This window comes from Hippichthys cyanospilos, chromosome 6, assembly GCF_059441005.1.
Source record: "Hippichthys cyanospilos isolate Australia breed blue-spotted pipefish chromosome 6, RoL_Hcya_1.0, whole genome shotgun sequence".
Classification (NCBI taxonomy): Eukaryota; Metazoa; Chordata; class Actinopteri; order Syngnathiformes; family Syngnathidae; genus Hippichthys; species Hippichthys cyanospilos.
Genome location: NC_142374.1, coordinates 2,971,902 through 2,994,924, shown reverse-complemented (window position 1 = coordinate 2,994,924; position 23,023 = coordinate 2,971,902). Strand labels below are relative to the sequence as shown.

Here is a 23,023-nt window from a genome sequence, read left to right as displayed (position 1 = left end):
GCAATTAAACCCATTTGAGGGCATTCGCAAGCTACAGTTGTGGGCTTCTGTGCAGTGTGCAAAGACATATGTGCAGTGTGCAAACACATACGTAAACAGGCCCTTATATTTAATGGACAGTTGCAATAGCCAATAAGTGGGGGGCAGCCGTTTCGCTGAGTCAAGTATTTCATTTATTCATTTATTTTAATTTTTAATATGTTTTCGTAATTTTATTTAGTTCATATTGAATTATTGGTAAAGAAAAATTATTTTCTTATATTAAACTGCGATTTGTAATTTAGTGTACAATCTTATTAAAGTTTTCCTGCTCTTGGGGAACTTCAGAAAACTATGTAGACAAATAATTTTAAATTTTTATTAAATAATTTAAGTTTTGGCAGTATCACATATAACGATATGTTTTAATTCCTGATGCGGGTTTATTGATGTATAAATGCTCCGGAAAAGAGCCTATGAAGCCCAGTAATGCCGACATGTGCTTCTGAGGGTTCGAATCAATGAAGCCTAAGTGTGAAACGCATGGACCACCACAGCAACACAGTAATATAAGTGTAACATGAAAACAAAGTGGACGGACAGACGTTTTGGTAAGTCAAGCATTTAATTCATATATGTTTTCATTTTTAATATGTTTTTATAATTTAGTTCATATTCAATTAGTAGTATAGAAATAAAATGATGTTCTTATGTTAAACTGCGATTTGTAATTGAGCGTACAATCTTGTCAACGCTTGCCTGCTCATGGTGATCTTCATAAAACTTTGTGAACAAATAATTTTAAATTTTTATTAAATATTTTAAGTTTTAATTGCTGATGCAGGTTTAATGATGTGTAAATGCTCCAGAAAATAGCCTGTGCAGCCCAGTAATGTGCTTCTGAGGGGTCGAATCACTGAAGACGTAAGTGTGAAACGCACGGACTGCCACAGCGACACAATAATATAAGTGTAACACAAAAACAAAGCCAGCTAAGAGGTTTAACCCTAGGCTATAATACACCATATTTATAAACCCATATCTAAAGACAATGCAGACTGGACAAGAGTGCAAAAAGCAATCATGACCACTGGATGGCAATATCATGCTTTACATGACACTCACGTGGTGGATGTTGGTTCTCGTTTATAACTGCCTGCCCTACAACTTTAGGAGACGGTTTCGATAACATTTGACTAAACGTCTAAATTTCGTCTGTCACGTACTATGTAAAACAAAGTATTGCTGAGGCTGAATTTACTGTAAAGATGCAGCAATATAGCAGATGATCATGCAAATCAGTTGAATTGTATTTCAGTGAGCAGAAAGATCGTGGCGGGCTGATGGACTTATGACAGACGTCTGACGGACATCTGATGTAATATCTATCCTAACGATTACAACGGCGGATGAAAATTGCAATTCTGCCATTTTTAATTTGCCATTTTATTTTTAGCATTCCCATCATTTGTCAGTCAGGTCCAGTTGGTGACAGACTGATGGACAGTCTGTCAGGGCTGACGAAGTGCCCACCTCAGCTAATAAACATTATAAGCTGTTAAAAAAAAAAAAAAAAATGTCTTGGGGATTTAGTGTTTCAACCACCAGACCAAAGCAGCAAACAATCATGTAATTGTAATTTGATCATTCACATTTGCAAGAAGCAGTGACGTTAATGCTGTGTGTGTGATCCTAAAGCAAAGGCCTTTATTAGGGTATTTTAAACTTTCCGCTGTCAACTGCAGGTATGTATATGATTATACGTCACCTTTCAGCACAATGGTAAGTAAATGAATTACTTATGAAATATGAGTTGTTTTTGTCACGGTCTGGCATGGCGAGTGGAGTGAGGAGGTGCGAGAGAATGGACCCAAGGTTTTAAGGAAGCCAAGAGGGGAAATGCTCAAAAAATGGAGGTTTTAATCATCCAAACAAGGCAAGAACAAAAATAGACAAAAGCTGGGTAATGTAAAAAGGAACGAACGCTAAAGTAAACTTACGGGGGTAGAGTGGCAGGGGGACCGGAGGAAAACGAGGAACGCGACAGCGCGGAGACGACAGCAAGGAGGTGACAATTGCAATAACCCGACAACTTAACACGGTTTAGCTCCTTCCTATCTCGTCTGCGGTCCACTTGGTTGGAATGTGGGACGGTTCCTGCCCAATGGCTTTGCCTGCTGTCCAGACATTGTTGCACTATATAGCACAATATGTTTTCTGTAATATATATTGTTTACCTGTACTTGTCTGAAATGTGTATCTATTTGTTTTGTATTTGGTACATGCAGCATCCACTTCAACCTGTGGGTCTGGAAGGGGGCTCCTCCCACCTGTGGTCCCTTCTGAGGGTTTCTGATTTTCCCCTAATTGGGGTTTCTGAGTTTTTCCTTCCCCTTATGGGAGCTTTGACAGGGGATGCTGTTGTGTACCTTACACCCAAAAGATGTCTCTGTATGACTTCTTTTTTCGAAAGGAGTCTCCACATGACCTCTTTTCATCTGTGAAGCCCTTTGAGACTTCGGTGATTTAGGGCTATACAAATACAGTTTGATTGATTGATATACAATTTTGTTAGCAATTTTTGATACGTACCTGTGTATACAAGTTTTGTTTTTACCTGGGGGTTTCACACACATTAGCTAATTACCATAGTTTTCCATTGCCCACCATACGACGATTCTGCCTTACAATCCCCACCTCTGAGTGGATTAATTTCATATGACAGGGGTCCACTGTCATATGCAGTGAACAGTGGTATTTTTGGCAGTGATTTCAGTTTTAATTTCAGTGCTCTATTTTCATGACCACCACAAATCTGCAATGACAAGCGGTGTAATTCTGAGTTTTGGCATTTTCACATACGCAAACACCTTGATGCAGTTTAATGCAAGCTTTTTCCAGCGCTGTGGGTGTGTACACTGGGCATGAAAATAACGACCCTTGTTTTGACTGTATGTTTTATTCAGGTATTGTATGTGTCTGGACTGCCAGAAGGAAGGAAACTCGAATGAAATTATAGCTTACTGACCTGTGCTGTCATACCATGACAGAGATACATGATGGGTATGTTGTCGGTGTCAGGTCCTTGGTCCACGCACAGATCCTTTCTGAGACTATTCTTCAACTGTGAAATTCACAAAAGCAAAAAAGACAAAGCTGAGATAAAAAAAAAAATATATATATATATATATATATATATATATATATATATATATATATATATATATATATATATATCTCATACTAATTAAACAAGTAGACAGTTGTATGAATGGGAGGGCCAAACAGTTTAGGTGTTAAGGTTAGTGATGCAAAATGAAGCCTGAAGCTTTTTGAACCACAGTGTCATAAAGTTGTTCACTTCGCGAAGATTCATACAGAACCCATGGGTGAAATCTACTGTCAGTAATTATCATTGTGCAATTTCGATTCATCATTCAAATAAACCCCAGCAAATGTGACACAATTTTTGTGTCCTCTAATAAGACTGATTAACATAGCAATTTATAATGTGGCAGACCACGCTTCTGAATTTCAGTTTTAGAGGCGGCAGCACTAGTTAAAGCCCTGGCTGTCATTTTTTGTGTTAATGTTTGAAATTGTGCTAAGAAGTGAGCGCACTTCACATAAAACAGATCAATTCAGAGAATGGTGAATTTAAAAGTTGTCCATGCAGTGACAGCAACGGCCCTTTTGACTCTTGGCCCCCAACTGTGAGAGTCATGATTGTTTTTTTGTTTTTTGTTGAGAGTGAATCATGAGTTTCGTGCCTTTCATTTTTTGAACCAATTCCAATACGTTGTTCTTTTATGTTGTTAGGGTTCTTTTTGTCAATACCTTTTCAATGTAAATATTTAATTGATCTGGGTTTTTATTGTCTGTTAGTAAACTATGGGATTTTATCTATCATCTTTGGGGACCAGAGGGATATCCCTTCTTTTTTATGTGATGGACTCCACCTTAGAATTTTCATATTTTCAGTTCAAATATATGAGTGAAGTGGGGCAGCAGGCAATTGCACCTCATCCCAAATTGCACCATCCATCACATCAAGCAATTGCTTGTTTTTGTTTCACCGTGTTTCCAGTATGGTCTTCATTTTTAATGTTTGATTTTTTTTTTATAATCATGCAAATGTATTAAATATTTGCCAAATATTGAATTTGTTGATCAGAGAAATCTTCAGATACAGTGAAACCACAAGGTAAGTCGAACACTCAGCCACACAAAGGTGAACCTGCCATTAGGCACACCATGATTATTAGAGGCAACAAAACCATTTACAAAAACTAATCCATGTTTTTTTCTACTTAAATCAATAGTTGCTTTAGTCTTAATTGACAAACTATAAAAAAAATAAACTAAATGTTTTGTCATGATTTATTTCAACTTCCCTGTCCAACCTTTTCATTAACGAACTGGTCCCCCCTTGTTACTTCCTATTTGCTGACTTTTTCATATAGTTGGGAGTAAAATGAAGCAGCAGTTGCAGTCTGTGTATTATACATTTGGTTACCAATGATAATCAAATATGGAAAATACTCTTACATTAAAAACCTCGGTTATTATCTATCCATCCATCATCACAAGGGCATTTGCTGGCCTGAAGAGATTAACATTGACACCGCAATATCAACAGAATTAGAGGAGTAATGGTACTGGCAAAACCTTGGCTTTATTCATTTTATAAAAAAAGAAATATGAAGAACCAGTCAGTTAGGTCAATGTCATATAAACAGACACATTCAAAAGAAAACACTCCTTACTCAGTCTAGCATTTTAAACATTAAACATCATAAAAAAATTCAAAACATTAAGCTTCAGGCATTTGCCTTATCAAAAGTTGTGATCAGAATAGAAGTGAACCACTGCCTGCTCTCTGTCATTACAAACATGAGCAAAAACTATGATTTTTTCTGAGTGCAAGTCAAGTTTTATTTCCTCATTTTCAACCACTATATTAGGTGAGTAGACTTATAACCACATAACTCAAAACAGACCATTTTTTTTCCACATATCTATATATTTTAATAACATTAATTTGAATGAAAAATAAGTCATATCATACAATTTACAAGGCTTAAATGATAACATATACCTCTAATTCGATATAGTATGCATCCGTTTTAGAGCGTTTGCACAGAATGCCACAAAACTGCACTTTTGTCAAGCACCGATTTATTGCCTCTTTGTTGTTAACAATGGGGCTGCGTGGATAAAATTCCTGGCATACTTTGAGGCATTATGAAAAGGAAAATACGGATAGACTGCTCTCCTTCAGCCCTTGGATGTGCCCTTGAACAAGCTTGCATGGATGTGGGCAGGTGGGGGGAGAAACAATAAAGGGCAACGTTCCAAACTTTAATCTCTAAACAGTTGTCACTTGGCTAAAAACATCCCAAGTAAGATGATCAGCAAATCCATTTCAAAGATGATGAATAGCCATGGAAGAGTAATGAAGATGTTTGAACAATTGACAAGATGACAGGAGAGGTATGTCCAGGAGTTAAATGGGAAGAGCTATTTGGCATGTCAGACTGAGATGATGACTTTTAGGGCTTTTCGACAAATTAATATTCAGCTGTTTTTGTCAATATTTTTTATTGGACAAATATGTATAAATATATATATATATATATATATATATATATATATATATATATATATATATATATATATATATATATATATATATATATATATATTTTTTTTTTTTTTTTTTTTTTGACAACAGATCTCTTCTATGATCCAAAAGAGGACAATTTGTGTTTATTTTTTTGTTTTTATTTGTGGACCAATACAAATATGTTTGAGAGGTTCTAAAATTTAAATCAGACACTGATAGCATGCTTGTTTTTTGTTTTTGTTTTGTTTTAACCCAAAATGCTTTGCACTGGTTTAGGGGTACTCGGCTGACAACATACTGTATTTCACCGGGGGTACTTCACTGAAATAGGTTGGGAACCACGGATCTATGTAACCATTACAGTCAGGGTTAGACATATAATCACGTTTCGTAAAAGTCACACAAATTGAAGTAAAAAAGCGAGGGTCGACTTATAATCAAGATCAACTTGTACTTGAAGAAATATGGTAGTGTAGGATTTAAGAAGGGCATTGCTAGCTGACGCTGGGCTAAAGTTTGTGTCGACCTGAAATCCAAGCGTTGAGAGTAGAGGAGCAAATAATAGAGCTCTGTTATGCAAACACATTTCTAGTACCATAAAAATGGATTTAATGTACTGCAACTTCTTTCCTCGACTCACTGTATTTTATATTTATCTTAGACGCTCTACTTATACCCCAGTTGCTCCTGATGCTGTATCATCAGTAGGTGAATGAGCTGTCAGTGTAAAGTGCTTTGAGTATCTCAGGTAGAAAACCGCTATTTAAATGTAAGTCAATTTACCATTTACTTCTTTAATATACAACATTTCTCGAAAGCAAAGAAACGCCTCCTTCCACACTGACTTGCATATGTTTTACATATTTAAATATATTTTTTAAATATGGTATGTGTTTAAGCATATTGAATCAATTTGAATCAACACATACAAGAACTCACAGTAGGGTAATATAGTCATAATGACACAGTAAAAGCAGTGGCGTGACAACATGGTGCAAAAATGTTTTTTTGTGCCCCCAAACGCCATTTTTGTCGACCTTCAATCTTAATATTGTGATTTTTATATTAAATATGAAAACTACCACAAACATGTTCCAGTGTACTCTTTACAACCTTTAAATCTGTTGAAAAGCTCATTGCCACACCAAAATACAATGACAGTGTTCCCTTGTTTTTCGCGGTTAATGGAGACTGAAACCCCCCCGATTACTGCAGTACATATATTTAGTTAAATCTTTAATCACTTAATAACTGTGCTGTTACTCCCTCCCATTTCCATCCCTTTGCTGTAGTTTGGGAATAAGGAGGGCCGGAGTTGCCCTTGGACTAAGGGTCTTCTGATATCGACCTAGAGCTGTAGCTGACCAAACATAAAAACAGGGAAGCAGAGTTTCCTCTTTGTCAGAGAAATCTATGAAAGAAGACAAGCCCAGCTGCTTAGCAACAAAATAGTAACTCAGACCAAACAAGATTGACTTTTCTTTGCCGGCAAAGGAGAACTCGGCTTCCATTCTTGTGTTCGCTCCAGAGCCGTCAGAGCCCAGCTGTCCGCGCCTGCTTTTTATTCATTCCCATTTGAATTCAATTCAATTCAATTCAATTCAATTCAATTCAATTCTATTCCGAATAGATTTCTGAATCATAATGAGTCAATTCAATCAAATATGATTTCTGCTTCAATCTACTGATGTGCAAAGAATCATCACATAACTTCAGTCTGCTTTGCAAGACAATAAAAAAGCAGTGTCTTTTTTTACTTTTACTTTTACTAACTTTTGATTTGTAAGAAAACCTTTTTTCCCCCAAAATAACATGTGGACAACCGCTACTCTGAAGTTAGCTATAAATTACATAACTTTTAATTATAAAATAAAATTACATGATAAAAATAAAATAATTTTGCCCAAATGAAACATTTTAATAACTCTCAGTACTTTCAATTCTCAATTCTGAGTACATTTATGAGGAAGCTTTCCAAGGGCGCTTCAAAATTGTACAGTATTAATGCAAAGCATTAAACGTGTGCCAGTTTCTTCATCTCTGAGCATATCAGGAGAATTATCAGTCACAATTTTAACATGTTATTTCATTATTTTGAATGTTTGTGAGTAGGTATGGGACGATATCAGACTCTGACGTTATGATAACCTTGAACAAAAATATATCACAATATTGAAATTACACCTCTAAAATATATAAGTTCCGAATGTTTTGGCAAATTGCATTTTCCTACAGTAGTTTATATAAACAGTTTTATTTACAGTATAAATGCACAACAATATTTAAAAAAATGAGTGATTTGAAATAAACTGCCATTGAATGATAGTAGTTTATTTCAAATCAATCATTCAACTCGTTAATGAATAGCACAAAGTGGATTCTGTCAGTTCAATGTCATCATTTCATGTCAATGAGAGTATCGTTTTCGAAAACTAAAAAACTCCCTGACAGTCGACTGTTTTTTTTGGCCGTGGCTACCTCGAACGATATAAAACAACTCACTGCTGAAGCAACCGATTGCCATCTTGGGTTGCTATTTGTTAAGCGAGGCTAACTTGAATGCAATGATTTCTTGGTTGCAGATTTCTGTTATTTTAAGCCTTAAAAAAAAAAAACCCAAAAAACATATATATATATATATATATATATATATATATACATATATATATATATATATATATATATATATATATATGTATATATATGTATATATATATATATATATATATATATATATATATATATATATATATATATATATACACTATATATATATATATATATATATATATATATATATATATATATATATATATATATATATATATATATATATATATATATATATACACACATATAGATAGATAGATAGATAGATAGATAGATAGATAGATAGATAGATAGATAGATAGAGAGAGTGAGATGGATACACAAATACAGTGGTGTGCGTATGCAACATCTATCACGAAACTTACCGAAAATAGACAAGCAGAGGCAAACAAGCATGACGAAACTCAGATGGTGGCAGCACAAAATCACTTTTTTTTTCAGCAAGGAGAATGGTGAGTTCCTATGATGAGTGACATGAGTATAATGTGTACTAAGGACAGTATGGAGGATGAAATCCTAAAGTCATGATGGTCAGGATAATCTGACTGATCACAATAACCATGGTAACTCTGTCCAAATTTTGACATTATTTAACAGTGACTGCAAGAAAACAATGATTGTTCTAGATAATTAATAAAATAAGAAAGTGAAATTGCTCAAACATGAGTAATACTCGGTAGAAAATTGAAATATACTGTATATGCTTAACAACATACCAATGGCATATGTGGAGGAGTTATCGTTGTGTTAATGCTGTTTTCCTATCTATGATGCAAGACTTTAGACTTGGTGTATTTAAATGAAAACAAAACATGTCAGCTAAATAGAATGCAAGAACGAAAAAGATGAGATCAATCTCACCACTCCATAAGCAGCTATGTTGCTGTAGGACCGCAGCTCGGGGTAGATATTGGCCAGGAACCAGCTGAATGGTTGACACTTCAGTCTGGATCGCAGGGCTTTTCTTTCAGAAATGTCCCCAATATTTATTCCTGAGTTCTATTTAAAGAAATGAACAAATGAAATGAACAAAACACCGAAAATTACAAGCCTTTCTTTCTTTCTTTCTTTCTTTCTTTCTTTCTTTCTTTCTTTCTTTCTTTCTTTCTTTCTTTCTTTCTTAAGCGAGTCCTGCGCATGGTTTTCCCTTCAACGAGCTGGCTGGTCTAATTTTTTTCCATTGTACAGTTTCTTGTAAAAGATAGGGCATTGTAGTCATGCTCCAAATTGTTCTGAAAGTAAACTATGCCTGCAGTCCCATTTTTGCTGTAAGATATCCAGACGCTTATAGTATTGCCACAGTATGGTAAGACAATACAGGTGTGGTGATGTTGGTGCACGTTGTGATATATAAATACATTTGTTGTTATCCAGGGCTCATTTTACCTCTGAAAACTGTTGGGTATCGCAATATAAAAAAATTTGGGTCCAGACACAAGTGTCTGAAAAAACTGCACCATAAAAAGGAAAAAGTAAGTCCAAGGTTCAAACTGCATTACCAAGATGTGAGCAAGAACCAACAACAGATATTAACAAATGTCACAATATTTTTTTTTAAAATAGGATGAACTTACATATGGCTTCCGATATCATCTTCATACCACAACCACTGATTTAACAATCCGTTTTGGTAGAGAAGTCCACTTTTTAGTTTGAGTGTTCATTTGTTTAGTTTGAACATGTCTATTTTTTTCCTCCTATGGAGCTTCTGAAGCATTTTGATTTTGCTTCTTGATTTTCTGGCTCATTGATACCTGATTGTGTATTATTGGACAAACAAGTCCACTGTGTAATTCTTAAGTGAAATAAATTTGAATGTTTTAAAAATTTGGTCCACAACTTGATATTAGGTAAAAATGATTTTTCTCCTGAAGGTAGACCATTTGAGCAGCACGGTACCATCCAGAGAAGAGATGTGGGTGTCAATCTCGTTTAAGCTTGCATGGAGGAAATTCTATTCCAATAAAAACATGCTATACATTTATATAACTTTAAAACAACAACTTCTAATGTATTATTCTTTTTTTAATATTGTCCAAAATAAAACAAGTAGAACGTTACTATTAATCGTAAAATATTAACATTACTATTAATCATAAACATTTCAAGTTTATTATTTATTAAAAAATTCTGCTCATTTTTGCACTTCACAAAATCATCTTGCGTGCTTGGATTAAGCCCATTAAACCCAGAACCGGACTGCGGGCCATATGTTTGACACCCCCGATCCAGACACGATATCTGTCAACTGACACAAACCGAATCCTGCGTTCTCAAAATGATCATTTACGCAGAGCTAACCATAAGCAGTATTACGTTTCAAGCAGTTATACGTGAATGAATTACCATATTAAGTAGTCATGTGCACGTTTGTGTGGAATGAATGCATGTAGCAATGAATTACTAAATTAAGTAGTAAGTGTCATGTGCGCTCTGAGGTGAATTTGTTTTTATCGGTGAAAATCTTTACCCGAGCACTCACCTCGCCTCTCGGTGTGGTTTTGCTTGGACATTTTTCTAAGTCCCTGTTTTGGTTAGACCTTGATATGTGATCCGATTTCTTTTGTACATGACCTTTGTTGTGTTTTGTTTTTATCCACGCTTGGTGTGCGCTTTCTGTTAATAAATCTTTTGGATATTCATCTACTTAGTCTGGGGTCCATATTCTATCCAAATACCGGAACAAAGACATAATAGCGACTTCAGGTTTTAGTCATTGATGAGAGTAATTAGGTGAACTATCATGCATGCAAAAACATTATCTGTCAATCAAAACTTTGGTTCAACAGTTTTCCAAAATGTTTAAATACTGTACCTGAAATGGAACATTCCATGCCATGTAAACATGACTCTTATAGTTGTCCATCCAGACCTCAGCCACTCTTAAAGCATTGCGACGCACAAGGGCCGTCAAGTTTTCTGTGTAAGGCTTGTGGGCTCTCTCGATGTGCGCAATCCTGGAGCAAGGAAGGACCTCAACGCTTCCACCACACTGCCATACCTAAAAATGACAGCAAGAGACAGATACAAAGAAACTTTTAATTTTGTTTGAATCGGCTTAATTTACAGTGCTGTCCATTTACAACTTACATATGCACGCACGCACGCATGCACACACACAAACACACATGCATGCGCACACGCACGCACACAATCTTGTTTTAAGCAACTTAAACTGTAAATGTAAAATTTACATGAACACAAACCTCAATTACTCATCTGTGAACAAAACAGAAATCATGATCAATACGGCAAACCTGTCAATCCTGTCAAAGCTCCAACATTTTTGTTGTTGTTGTTAAATTAATAAATAATAAAATAATAATGAGTAGGGTGCACAATATTTGGAGGGGGTTACTCACATGAGTACCAGGACATAATTATTGGTGCACATTAGAACTATTCGATAGTTTTGAATCGTAACCGACTTTTCTGATTTAAACGATTTGAAAAACTTTCAAATCGATTTTTAAAACCGCACAATTTTTTGGTCTTTCTAAGCCACCATAGTTTCTTCTGCAATTTTGCTTCCCTACACAATCACGCAGTCTTAAAAAACAACAACAACCAGCGAGGCATGGTTTATTCACTGTTAGAGTAGTTGTTGCTTAACACGGAGGCACGGAGGCGGGTTCAATGCCAAGCCATTGTGACCATGTAAAAGTATCCTTGAGCAAGATGTTAAACTCCCAGTTGCTCCTGACGCTGCATAATCACTGAACCCATCTGTGTCCAGGCAGTAGATGTGGACAGACAAGCTCACAACCTCAACACTCACAAACATATCTAAGGACAATTTAGACTGTTCAATAAACCTACAAGTTGGCATGCTTTTTGGGGTGTGGGAGGAAACCAGAGTACCTGAAAAAAATCCACAGAAGCATGGAGACAACCTACAAGCTCCACACAGGAAGGCCTGAGCCGAAGCCGCGACTTCTGCACTGAGGCGAATGTGCTAACCGGTCGGCCACCATGCCAAATCTCTAACTCTCTCCAAATCACAACTTAATACTGTGAATTCATAAAATCTTTGTCATGAAGGTTAATTACTGTACATATTGTCTTAATATGAACCCAACTGTAGATTATTTTAATGTTACTCAACAAAACCTAATATATTATACATTATATTAGGAAACAACAGAAAAGTATTGCATTTTCAACTTAACAATAAACAACAAATAGCTACTGTATTTGTCCTTCCCCTGAGCTGTCGGCTTATCGTGGTACAGGGGTTTGGGTGTCCCACCGTTCCTACATGCTCATTGACATGATCTTGCCTGGCAGTGTCACCCATGATAAACAGGTCCTAGGTGAGGAATCAGACAGAGTATGGCGCAACAACCTTGTATGATGAAAACAAAAATAGGGCTTTCCATCACAGATTCCTGAATAAAGATTTTCTTACATGAATCGCCTATTGGTAATGCAAATCTTGTGCAAAGAGTTTGCATAGGAAAAGAACAGCACAAAGTAGTCGGAATACTAAATAACTGACAGACAACAGACCTATTTATTAATATTTATCAAAGCGCAAAAAGCAAAAGCTGCTTATAAAACTTTTTTGTATATAAGACTTAGGTTTGATATTTGAAAGGCTTAAGTCAAATTTTAGCTTGTTTAAAAAACAACAACAAAAACAACCACTGATGGACATAGTGCTATGACTAAGCCAAACTGTTAAGACTTTGACATTTTTAGCCTTTCATAGTTGAAGAACATATTCACCATGAATGGGAAACAATCAAGAGAGCAGCATTAACAACTTTGTAACAGAGTGGCCCACAAAATGGAGCATCCTGATAGAGGAGCGAGTCTCAGTCACAAAAGCTCATGCTTTCAACTCTAAAAAGTCCAAATAATATGGAATATAAAGACTGTGTCCAACATTGACATACTGTATGTCTTGTGACCTATTAGGGCAAGCCGTGGTGCAGCGGTCCAGAATTTTAGCTCATAGGTTAGTGCTCTGCACTCCCATGTCAGGTTTGGGTGATGTAGTTGGTACCAACTCCAAGGACGATGGACACCACCAGTGAGATCAATAATGATGATAGTCATTTTATTATGTGATATGACAATCATAAATATGTAGATTTATTTTGTTGATATTACATACATGCATTATAACCAGAGCAATGCCCACATTCTGCTGGACTTTCCTTTTTTTTTCTGCACCAACCACTGCATACCCTGGGGCAGCTGACGCTAAACACTTCTCCTTCTCCATTTTGCTGGTTTCTACCAAGGGCATCACGGGGAAAAAAATAATTGTCAGGGAAAAATTGCCCTACGAATCTAGTTGTAGTGTTTTATTAATTTGTGCCCCTGTAAAATTCAATCTTCGGAAAATGTCAGTCTGGGGATAAGACTAAAAACAGTCTTTAGATGTGAGCTAGTGTGAGATAGTTATCTTTCAAGAGTCTTTCCCAACTCTTTTCAAAGTCATCTAATGTGCACATAGCATAAGATAATCGTTAGATGTCATATAGTAGATAATTTTTTCAAGGACAAATCTTATGCAGAGGAGGATTGTCTGACAAACAAACAAACTGACAGATGGTTGGATTCTTGGCATTATTTAACAAATATGATTTGAAGAAAGTATGGATGTAACCAAAAAAGAAAAAATATCCTCAATAGGTTTTCAAGTGTATTAATATTACATGATTAATATTAAATACATTTAACTACTAGTTGTAGTAAGGTGGTTAGTTATATTAAAAAAAAGAAGTGTAAATTCATACACAGCATGAATTTCTAAGCTCTCATTCTTTCAGAAAAATGTCACTTCAATATGCATACTAGAAATATTTCCTTTTAGCGTATCTGATTGTGTTTTCAGACATTTTCTTTATGTATTTGAGCTGTGGTTTATTTTTAATATACTGTACAAACAAACTAAGCACAAACTGCTGTTGTGTGGCAACTGGCAATCATACGTTGTGTTGATTACGGACCATGTACACAAACTCACCCTGATACCGAGCTCCACATTCTCGCCTCCATAAACTTCCATCCCCTCATCTAATAGGCCAATTTCCTCAAAGTACTTCTTGTCAACCACAAAACATCCAATAAGAGCAGGACTCCTAAAAAGACAAAAGTGTAAACACAGACCTTGATTACATGATGAGATTTACACAAGTAAATTCATGGCACAAACACTACCGCTGATTTTTACTATTTTCTGTTTTGTGCTCAAAATATATGTTAAAGCGTTGAGTGTTTGTGAACTCATGTGCTGCATTCTGTGATGTGAGAAATGACGGCATGGTTGCGGATATAGTGGACCCAGATGCAGACAGGCTCCGAGACATGGTGTGCTTGTAGCAGTCCATATTTATCAATGAAAGGGCAGGCAGGAACAAAAAGCGTGAGAAAACAGGACGGCAAAAACTCCAAAAATACAGGGACGCAGGTGAAAAGGGAAACGCTAACAGGCAGGCTGGCACGGAAAGACCCAGACGAAAAGGCTTGCCACGAGACGTGAGACTAGTGACACGAGACTATGATCCAACAACTAGCTGTAACCAAAACTGGGCTTAAGTGCTGTATACACAAACGCACACATAGACAATTTAGTCAGGCGCGTGACAGCTAGGAAGGAACAATTGGCAGGGGAAGCTGATGGTTGCACACACAAAGGGCAGATATGTGGACCAAATCAAACTTCTGTAGGGTGACACGAGAGGAACAGAAAAGAACAGAATAAACCCACAAACAAAAACCAACAGAACATGACAGCAGTACATTGTATTAAAAACATGTTTACATATTAAAACGATAGATAGGACTCATGTTTTTACCTTATAGGAGCTGTGTGGTTGTGCAATGCCCACCAGGATTTTGGTGGGTTGAGGTATCGACACCAAAGCTCCCAGTCAAAACCCTGAGCAGATAGCGGGTACTCCTCAATCTCTAAAGTGTCATATTTGATGTTGTCGAAAGACGGTGACACCACCCGAGTGCGGTCCTCCTTTATTCTTTGAAGAACAGGCTCTGCCCTGTTGAGGGTGGGTGGGCACATTTAGAAACTTGTTCTTATTTAGGAAAATACCGTTAAATGCGTGATGCAATAAGCTACTCTTTCGATAATATTCTGAAGGCCAGAGACACATTGGTATCTTTAAAATCTGTTCTACCAACTAAACCAATTCATAAAACAAAAATCATACAGTGTGATTAACAGTTCAGATAAACAGTTTCAGTTAGGGGTGAGAATCTTGGACTGTCTGATTCCGATGGAGGGGTCTCTGATTCGATTCAAATCAATTTTCGATCCAATTTAAAATTCTTTTCGCCTCAATCTATAGTGCAAGAAATGTGGCATTTTTGTTCTACGTTTATCAAGATTTGATTTGCAAGGAACATGCCTTTTTTCCACAAAAATAGCATGTGGACAACTGCTATTTTTTAAAGCTACCTATAAATTGTATAGCTTAAAATTTGATTTATCATATAAGATGAGAAAAAAAAGATAAACCAAGATCAATTGTGGTACTAAAATATCCTGTGAAAAACGGTTACCCAAACTTGGTGGAAAAGTGGTTAGCATGTCCGCCTCAAAGTTCAGAGTCTTGAGTTCAATTCAAGCTCACTCATGCCTTTCTGTGTGAAGTTTGCATGTTCTAACCGAACCTGCGTGAGTTCTCATTTCATTTATGACAAACAAGATATTAAAATAACTTTTCAAATGAGCAGCTAAATTGAGAGTTACAGTAAATTGAGAGTTACAGTATGGGCAAATCATGAAACATGTGCCAGTTTGTTCATAACGGAGCATTATCAGTCATAATTGTGACATAATATTTAGAACAGTATGGACGGTATTTTTCCAATCATTTATTATGTATGTAAGTGATATGTGTGTGAATTATGTGGGAATTTGTATACATTCTTTTGTACCGTATTTATACCGGTTAGCACATTTAATTTACGTGCGCACGTGAGAGAGAGGATAGTCATGGTGTCATTGTTGGTTTATTAAATCAATCAAAACAACTGCCGCGCAGACATATTTATCAGGGTTTCAACGTGATTGGGATCCGCGATAAGGAAAAGCCACTTTTAATGCTTACACAATCACCAGATGACAGACAAACTAAATTTCGTTAGCAGCAGATTGAAATCTTGCATTCGCAGCCATGTGGCTTTTGTGTGTTACGCAATTTTCAACAAGACTGCTTTCACTGAGGACTGGCAGTTGAATTTCCTCAATTGTTTGTGTTTGTGCAACTTGTTGTGCAAAGCTTGACTTTCCAGAACGGGCTGTGTGGTGACGTCATGGCACAAGCGCGCCCCGGACATAGTATGTAAGCCGACAGGAAGCGGATGGATTTGATTTTATCCATGATATCAATTTAGGGACATATCATATTGATTTAAATTGAAGTAAATAAGAATCACGATTCTTATGAGATTTATTGATTTTTTTGGCGCACCCCTAGTATTCGTTGAGCATTTGGAAATCTACTTGCAGTCTATCCGTTCGTCCGTCCATCCATCCATCCATCATCAGCCGCTTATCCTCTCAAAGGTCGCGGGCATGCTATCTCAGCTGTCCTCAGGGGTACACCCATGAACTGATTGCCAGCGTATCGCAGGGCACACAAAGACGGCTCTCTTTGCTTTGCCTGTGCAAATAGGAATTTGTTGCTTTCCCTCTCAACCCTATGGTATTCAGGCGGCTTTACGCTCGATATAGATTCTTTTTACTTGCTAGTTGATTCGGGCATCCTCCTGTGCTGACTATACATTTTTCGAATTTGTGAGGTTTCCTACTGAACTAAATTCCAAATATAGATTAAAATTTGCTACCTTTTCCGAGTGTAATGATTGAAACTCACCACCCTGTGTTGAATTCCACATGTGCGTCAAACAGAGCGACCACAGGAGCTGAAGCAACCCTCCATCCACTGATTCTGGACCTGATCAGTCCTTCCTGTTTGTCATGACGGACCACTTTAATGAACTCATGTCCATGATGAGCATTCATCTCATTGACAAAATTCTGAAGGTGCTCTATAAGATCCACTGGAGAGAAAGATTTTATTTGTGTTACATACAACCAGGTGAGTGGAAAAAGCAATAAAATGAAACATTCACTATATATGAATTAAAATCTTTGAACGACAGCAAGAATCGGTGATGAATTTCTTCTTTAACCTCCAAATCTTTTTTCTTCTCTTCCTGGCTCCTAATGAAGACTGACACTTTTTACTCTGCTCCCTTTCCACGCTTATCTTTCCTGCTTGCTGACGTGATCTTGTGCAATCTTTTGTCTGAACTGTTATTCCAGCCTCCTGCTGAATTTTTATCAAAATCAAAAATTGGTCAGGTGATCTTTCAATGCAATCTGCAAAACCAATTTGATGAGAAGGGTAGAGAGACCTGTTTGTCTGGGCCAATTTGTTTGTTATCTTGCATTTTTTTGTAGTTATTCCTAAACCTGAAGTTTGACGAGGGGATTAACTAAATCTATTTCTCTTGAAGAAATTAGGATTTGGGTTAGTGAAGTGTTTCTAAATTGGAAAATATTGTAGGGCGACACGAGGCCAAAATTGGATTTTTGTCCACTATTGGACGCGGAGCTGTGTCCGTAGAATGCAGCCTTGTCTCGCTCATTTAATGTTTTATGTAATGGAAACAGTTAATTAAATGATTATGCGATTGTGAAACTATAACTTGTGGTAATTACCGTAGACAAATTCATCAACATAAAAAGTTATATTTTATCAAATTCACTGAGCAGTTAATAGATGATTGTGTGTATGAGTTCCTGTATGGCAGGGGTCACCAACGTGGTAGCCCCCAAGGATCAGGTCTCTTCTGCAAATAGGTTACAAGTGATAGAAGATTGTGATTTTCTCCGAATTTTACAAACATTTACGTTACATATTACAATTGGTTTACATATCTACAACAGCTGTTATTTAATTATTGCGAAAAATCAATAGCATGATCGGTGTCTTCAAATACGGTAAGTTGGTAGCACTTCATATTACTCAGTACCAAAGACGTAGCTCTCAGTTTCAACAAGGTTGGCGGTCCCTGCTGAACGGCTACTGTGTATTTGTGAGAAGCGCTTTGAGTCTTCTACTGAAATAGTGAGCGCATTTTGGAGAAGTGAGGACATTTAAGACAATCTCACATGTTCTGATCTCTTTTTGAGGGTCAAGACCTGCTTTTAGAGTGTTGGTTTCAATTGGGTTAGGGGTGAGATTATGGTAACCTTTGGCGTTAGGATATCATTTCTAATGGTTAAAGTAAGGGGCTAGCAAATGCATTATGTCAATGGATGTCCTCATAAGTATAGCCGTACAAACGTGTGCACGCGCATGTGTGTGTGGCCATATTTTCTTAATGAATACTGGAATTGGTGCGCACTCTAAACATTATTTGGATAGAAAGAAAGGCAAGAGCCGCATCAGAAAGTGTCTGCCTGCAGCAGAACGCAAATTCTAAATTACTCATTGAATTTATCCCTGTTATAATCTTGCCTGTAGGCTACATCTGCCTCCTCCTTTCTGTTCCTTATTACTATCAACCTAAATTCTTCCATTTGTTTTTCCCTAATGAACCCGTGTTTATCGCTGACCAAAAAGAAGATGAGCTGGTTTCACAAAATTTTGGAGTCTCTGAAGAGTACCACACAGTTTGATGCATTCAAATAAGATGTTACCAAACATTAAAACACCAAGTCATTATATCAAACTCCTTAAGTTACCACTTCATGTTTCAGCCACCTCTTTCGTCATAGCATCATTGTTAAGCCAAAATTCCACAGGCTGACGGAAATATAGTTGACAGTATGAGAAAGAGGGCATTGCTGACCATAAGGGAAATATTAGCTTGTTTCTTTGATTCATCTGTTGTGTAAGTAACACATCTGTTTTCACTTAAAAGGAGACATATGAACAAAAAATACATTATTTTTCAAACATTTTTTATGTGTTTCAAGCACATTTTCAAGGGTATTGTTGCTTTTTATTTTGTTCTAACAAGAAATAATACATTTCAACTCAAGATAAACAAGGCATTCTTGGACAAATAAATGTCACAGTTGAACCTGTTCAGTTTACTGTACTGCTGTACTGCTTTGCATCAATTTATCTTTCTACAATTTCAGGGTGAAGAAATGAACTTACCAATACCAATTTAGAGAAGGTTTAAGAGAAAAATTGACGACAGTATACCTGAGAAAGAGGGAAATTGCAAAAACCAGGCAATAGATTGAAGGAGAAACACCGAATGAAACCTTGTGAGGTGATTCTGATGCTGGTTCTGGTCTGAATGTGAACCTGATGACTTTCTTGAGGTTATAGGCGACTAGGTAATATAACGAGAGACCTCCAAAGAATGTGAGGGTGAAACAGAAGGGGATGAAGAAGAAAAAGGAGCTGCACTTAAAGCTTTGGCTAGTATACGTTATAAATCCTCTAAGGTGAACGTGACAGGTGAAGTGTTGAACTGTTGAAAAGGGTACATTAAATCCAAAAAAACTTTACAGTATTATGTTCTATGTCTCTACAAGTAGTTATTATTTTGTGTTTCTGCATTTGGAATAAAGCAGCAAAACGTACTTGTTGTATCTATCTCATGGGGTGGCCATTTTACCATTTTCAAATAAAAATCACATCAAAGTAGCTCAGAGCTCAGGTAACAACCAATCATGGCACTTATCCCTAATATCTTAATGTCTTATTTCTTGTCAAAACCACAGAAATTGTAAATCTTTACAAAAGATTAATTTGAAATAAGAGAAAAGGTAAAAAAAAGTTGTTTTTAACTGATGTGTCTCATTTTAAGTGTATAGTGCTTTCTTTTAGACAAGAAATGCCACAAATAACAGCAAGCCATTGAATCCAAATAAAGCCCATTGATTCTTCTTAAGTAAGCCAATTCCTTTCAAACATTGCCCAAAACACATAATCTTCCTACTAGGAATTATGGACATGATTACTTCAAATCACTCTACATTGCTATTTCATCACCGTGTGATTGGAACAGATATAGTGGCACCTTGTTTTTCATGTTTCCACTCTGCTTTTCGTCCTGGACACAGACATGTACACTCAGATTGCTGTGCTATCTTAAGGACAGCTTCATTGATTTTGGCTACTAAGTAAGCAAGTACCAGTGTAAATCGAAATTGTTTTTGCTGTTTTTGCTATCCAACAGCACATGTCCTTGACTAGCTACTTTCTCAGCTTACATTACCACATGATGCCATCAAGTACACACATCTTTTGTGCATAAAAAACGTGATTTTAAGACTAACAACTTTTTTTTACTCAGAACTATTACATAAGTGGCACTGTTCGGCCAATTAAAGGATCCCTTTAATAACCACTTACATATAATGAGGTGTATGGTAATACCCACAGTCCAATTTTTTTCTGTAACTTTAGTTTGCAGTCAGAATTTTAACACTTTAACACCTGTGGAGATAGAGGATCTGTCCAACTCTACTTCAAACACATTTGGAACAGTATTTCAGGGGACTAACTAAATCCCGCCAGAGAGCAGTTACTGTATTAGTTACGACATCAATCCGTTCTGCCGTTGGGGTCGTAAGGCGAATTTGTCGTATGACGGGCAATCCAAACCTATGTTAAATAACTAATTCGTTTAGAACCCCAGGTAAAAACATCACAATTGTACATACATATTAAAAATTGGTACCAAAATAGTATAGTAAGTGCTACATATATATAATATACATGTATACAATCAGAAAACATCATAAATAAAAATGTAGAAAGGATGTATTTACCTTTGAGTGCCGCTTGTTATGCCCATATTCCCTGATAAGGGTTATCTCCTGCATCGTTTCCATATAAATCATCTTCTTACTTCTCTCTTTAACATCCCTAGCACTCTTGTGACCCATGGCTGACCCTTTCAACCTTGAATTAAGCAGTAAAATGCACTACAAATATGGTTTTGTAACCACTTACAATCGAACAAAGGTTTACCGTTCTGCCATTTTGAAACTAGTGAGGCCGACCAATAGCAGACCACCATCTCCGTGAGGAGACGCATAGCACCATCTCCGAGAGGAGACACCAACCAATAGCAGACCAGCATTGTAGTCACGCGTTGCATGGAAGCAGTTAGACAACAATTGTAAATAAGTGCAATTACCTAAAAACACCAGCAGATAGAGGCAAAACAACACAAATACAGCCAAGCCCCTAGGGTCATGACAGTTATTTTGCTCGCATAACCGTGAAAATTTCATAAAGAGGGGATGAAAAAACTTTGTAACACGGGGGTCCACTGTACTTGTGTGGGTTTTCCTACTTCAGGTATTCTTACTTCATCAAACGTACACATGAGGGTATATATAGACTCTGCAGGTTGACCATTCTATGCTATACACACACATATATCGAACAATTTCTTTACCACCATAATAGATTAACCAGTAAGATGGAGTCTATTTCAGGTGACTTGACCTGCTCATAGAACAACAAGCCTCACAGGATTCCCTGGGTTCCCTGATGTGTCCCTCAAAACCGATGCCAAGTAAGACTCTCTCTATGCCAAACTGAAGAACTCATTTTACACATAAGGTGTCTATGGTCAATGTGTCATGTGATTCACATTAGTTCCCATCTTTACAAGCTGCATAAAATGCAAAAATATATTGACAAAACCTGTTTATTAAACAAATACTACACTGTTTAGGACAAGTACTGTATATGAACTGGAAAATGCAAAAAAAATAGTCAGAGGTACTGTTTATAAAATGACGCCAAAACAGTACAGCACTTAACTTCAAGTGATGTACGCTGTACTTTACTTTTAATGCTGAGTTTTGAACATTTTGGGGAAAAAAAAGTCTCTTTTAAATTGTTGTGTTGGCATCATTTCTTGCTTTATAAAAATGTTTGCCTGCATATCATACATTTGTAATTGCAAGTGATTGTCCTGTTTATCATGGCTGATGTCAGATGATTCTTGTGCGTCAAGCCACAAGCAATTAACTCTGAAAAAGTAAATTGCCAAAACACTAAGCAAGAATGAATCCCTTGTTTTTCAAAGTCTCTCCAATTCCGAGCGTCTCCAACTACGCTCAACTACGCCCAGTCATTTCCGTTCTTTTTCTTGTAGACTTCATGATCTATAGGACGTAAATGCATTACATACATTCATACATACATTAAAATCGTTCGTAATTACAGCCAAACTCATAACAATAAAGAGTCACTTACATGTTGCCGTTTTGGAGTCAATGATATTAGATTAGAAAAAAGAGGAATGGATACTTCTCCCCCCTCCGTGAGCCGTCACCTTAACGTGGTGGAGGTGTTTGCGTGTTCCAGTGATCCTAGGAGCTAAGTTGTCTGGGGCTTTAAGCTCCTGGTAGGGTCACCCATGGCAAACAGGTCCTAGGTGAGGTTCCAGACTAAACACGGCTCGGAAGACCCCATATGACGAAAAAAATAAATGGGCTCATGTTTCCCTCGCCCGGACGCGGGTCACCGGAGCCCCCCTCTGGAGCCAGGCCTGGAGGTGGGGCTTGTTTGCGAGCGCCTGGTGGCCGGGCCTGCACCCATGGGGCCCTGCCGGGCTCAGCCCGAAGAGACGACGTGGGTCCCCCCTCACATGGGCTCACCACCTGTGGGAGGGGCCGTAGGGGTCCGGTGCAAAGAAAGCTGGCCAGTGGCCAAAGGCGAGGACCTTGGCGCACCGATCCCCGGCTACAGAAGCTAGCTCTTGGGACATGGAATGTTACCTCTCTGACGGGGAAGGAGCCTGAGCTGGTGTGCGAGGCTAAGAAGTTCTGACTAGATATAG

General features: G+C 37.1%; 1 protein-coding gene across 2 annotated transcripts in view; it reads right to left on the bottom strand.

Moving 5' to 3' along the window:
• LOC148421866 (polypeptide N-acetylgalactosaminyltransferase 18-like) overlaps positions 1-23,023 on the bottom strand; it is a 109,148-nt gene that overhangs the window by 25,706 nt on the left and 60,419 nt on the right. For both annotated transcript variants that reach the window (XM_088416439.1, XM_088416440.1), the window contains exons 4-9: positions 17,065-17,251; positions 15,025-15,222; positions 14,193-14,307; positions 11,031-11,216; positions 9,077-9,214; positions 3,008-3,103 (exon numbers count right to left, since the gene is read on the bottom strand). In XM_088416439.1, coding sequence (XP_088272565.1) covers positions 3,008-3,103; positions 9,077-9,214; positions 11,031-11,216; positions 14,193-14,307; positions 15,025-15,222; positions 17,065-17,251 — 920 coding nt within the window. The remainder of the gene's footprint in view (positions 1-3,007; positions 3,104-9,076; positions 9,215-11,030; positions 11,217-14,192; positions 14,308-15,024; positions 15,223-17,064; positions 17,252-23,023) is intronic.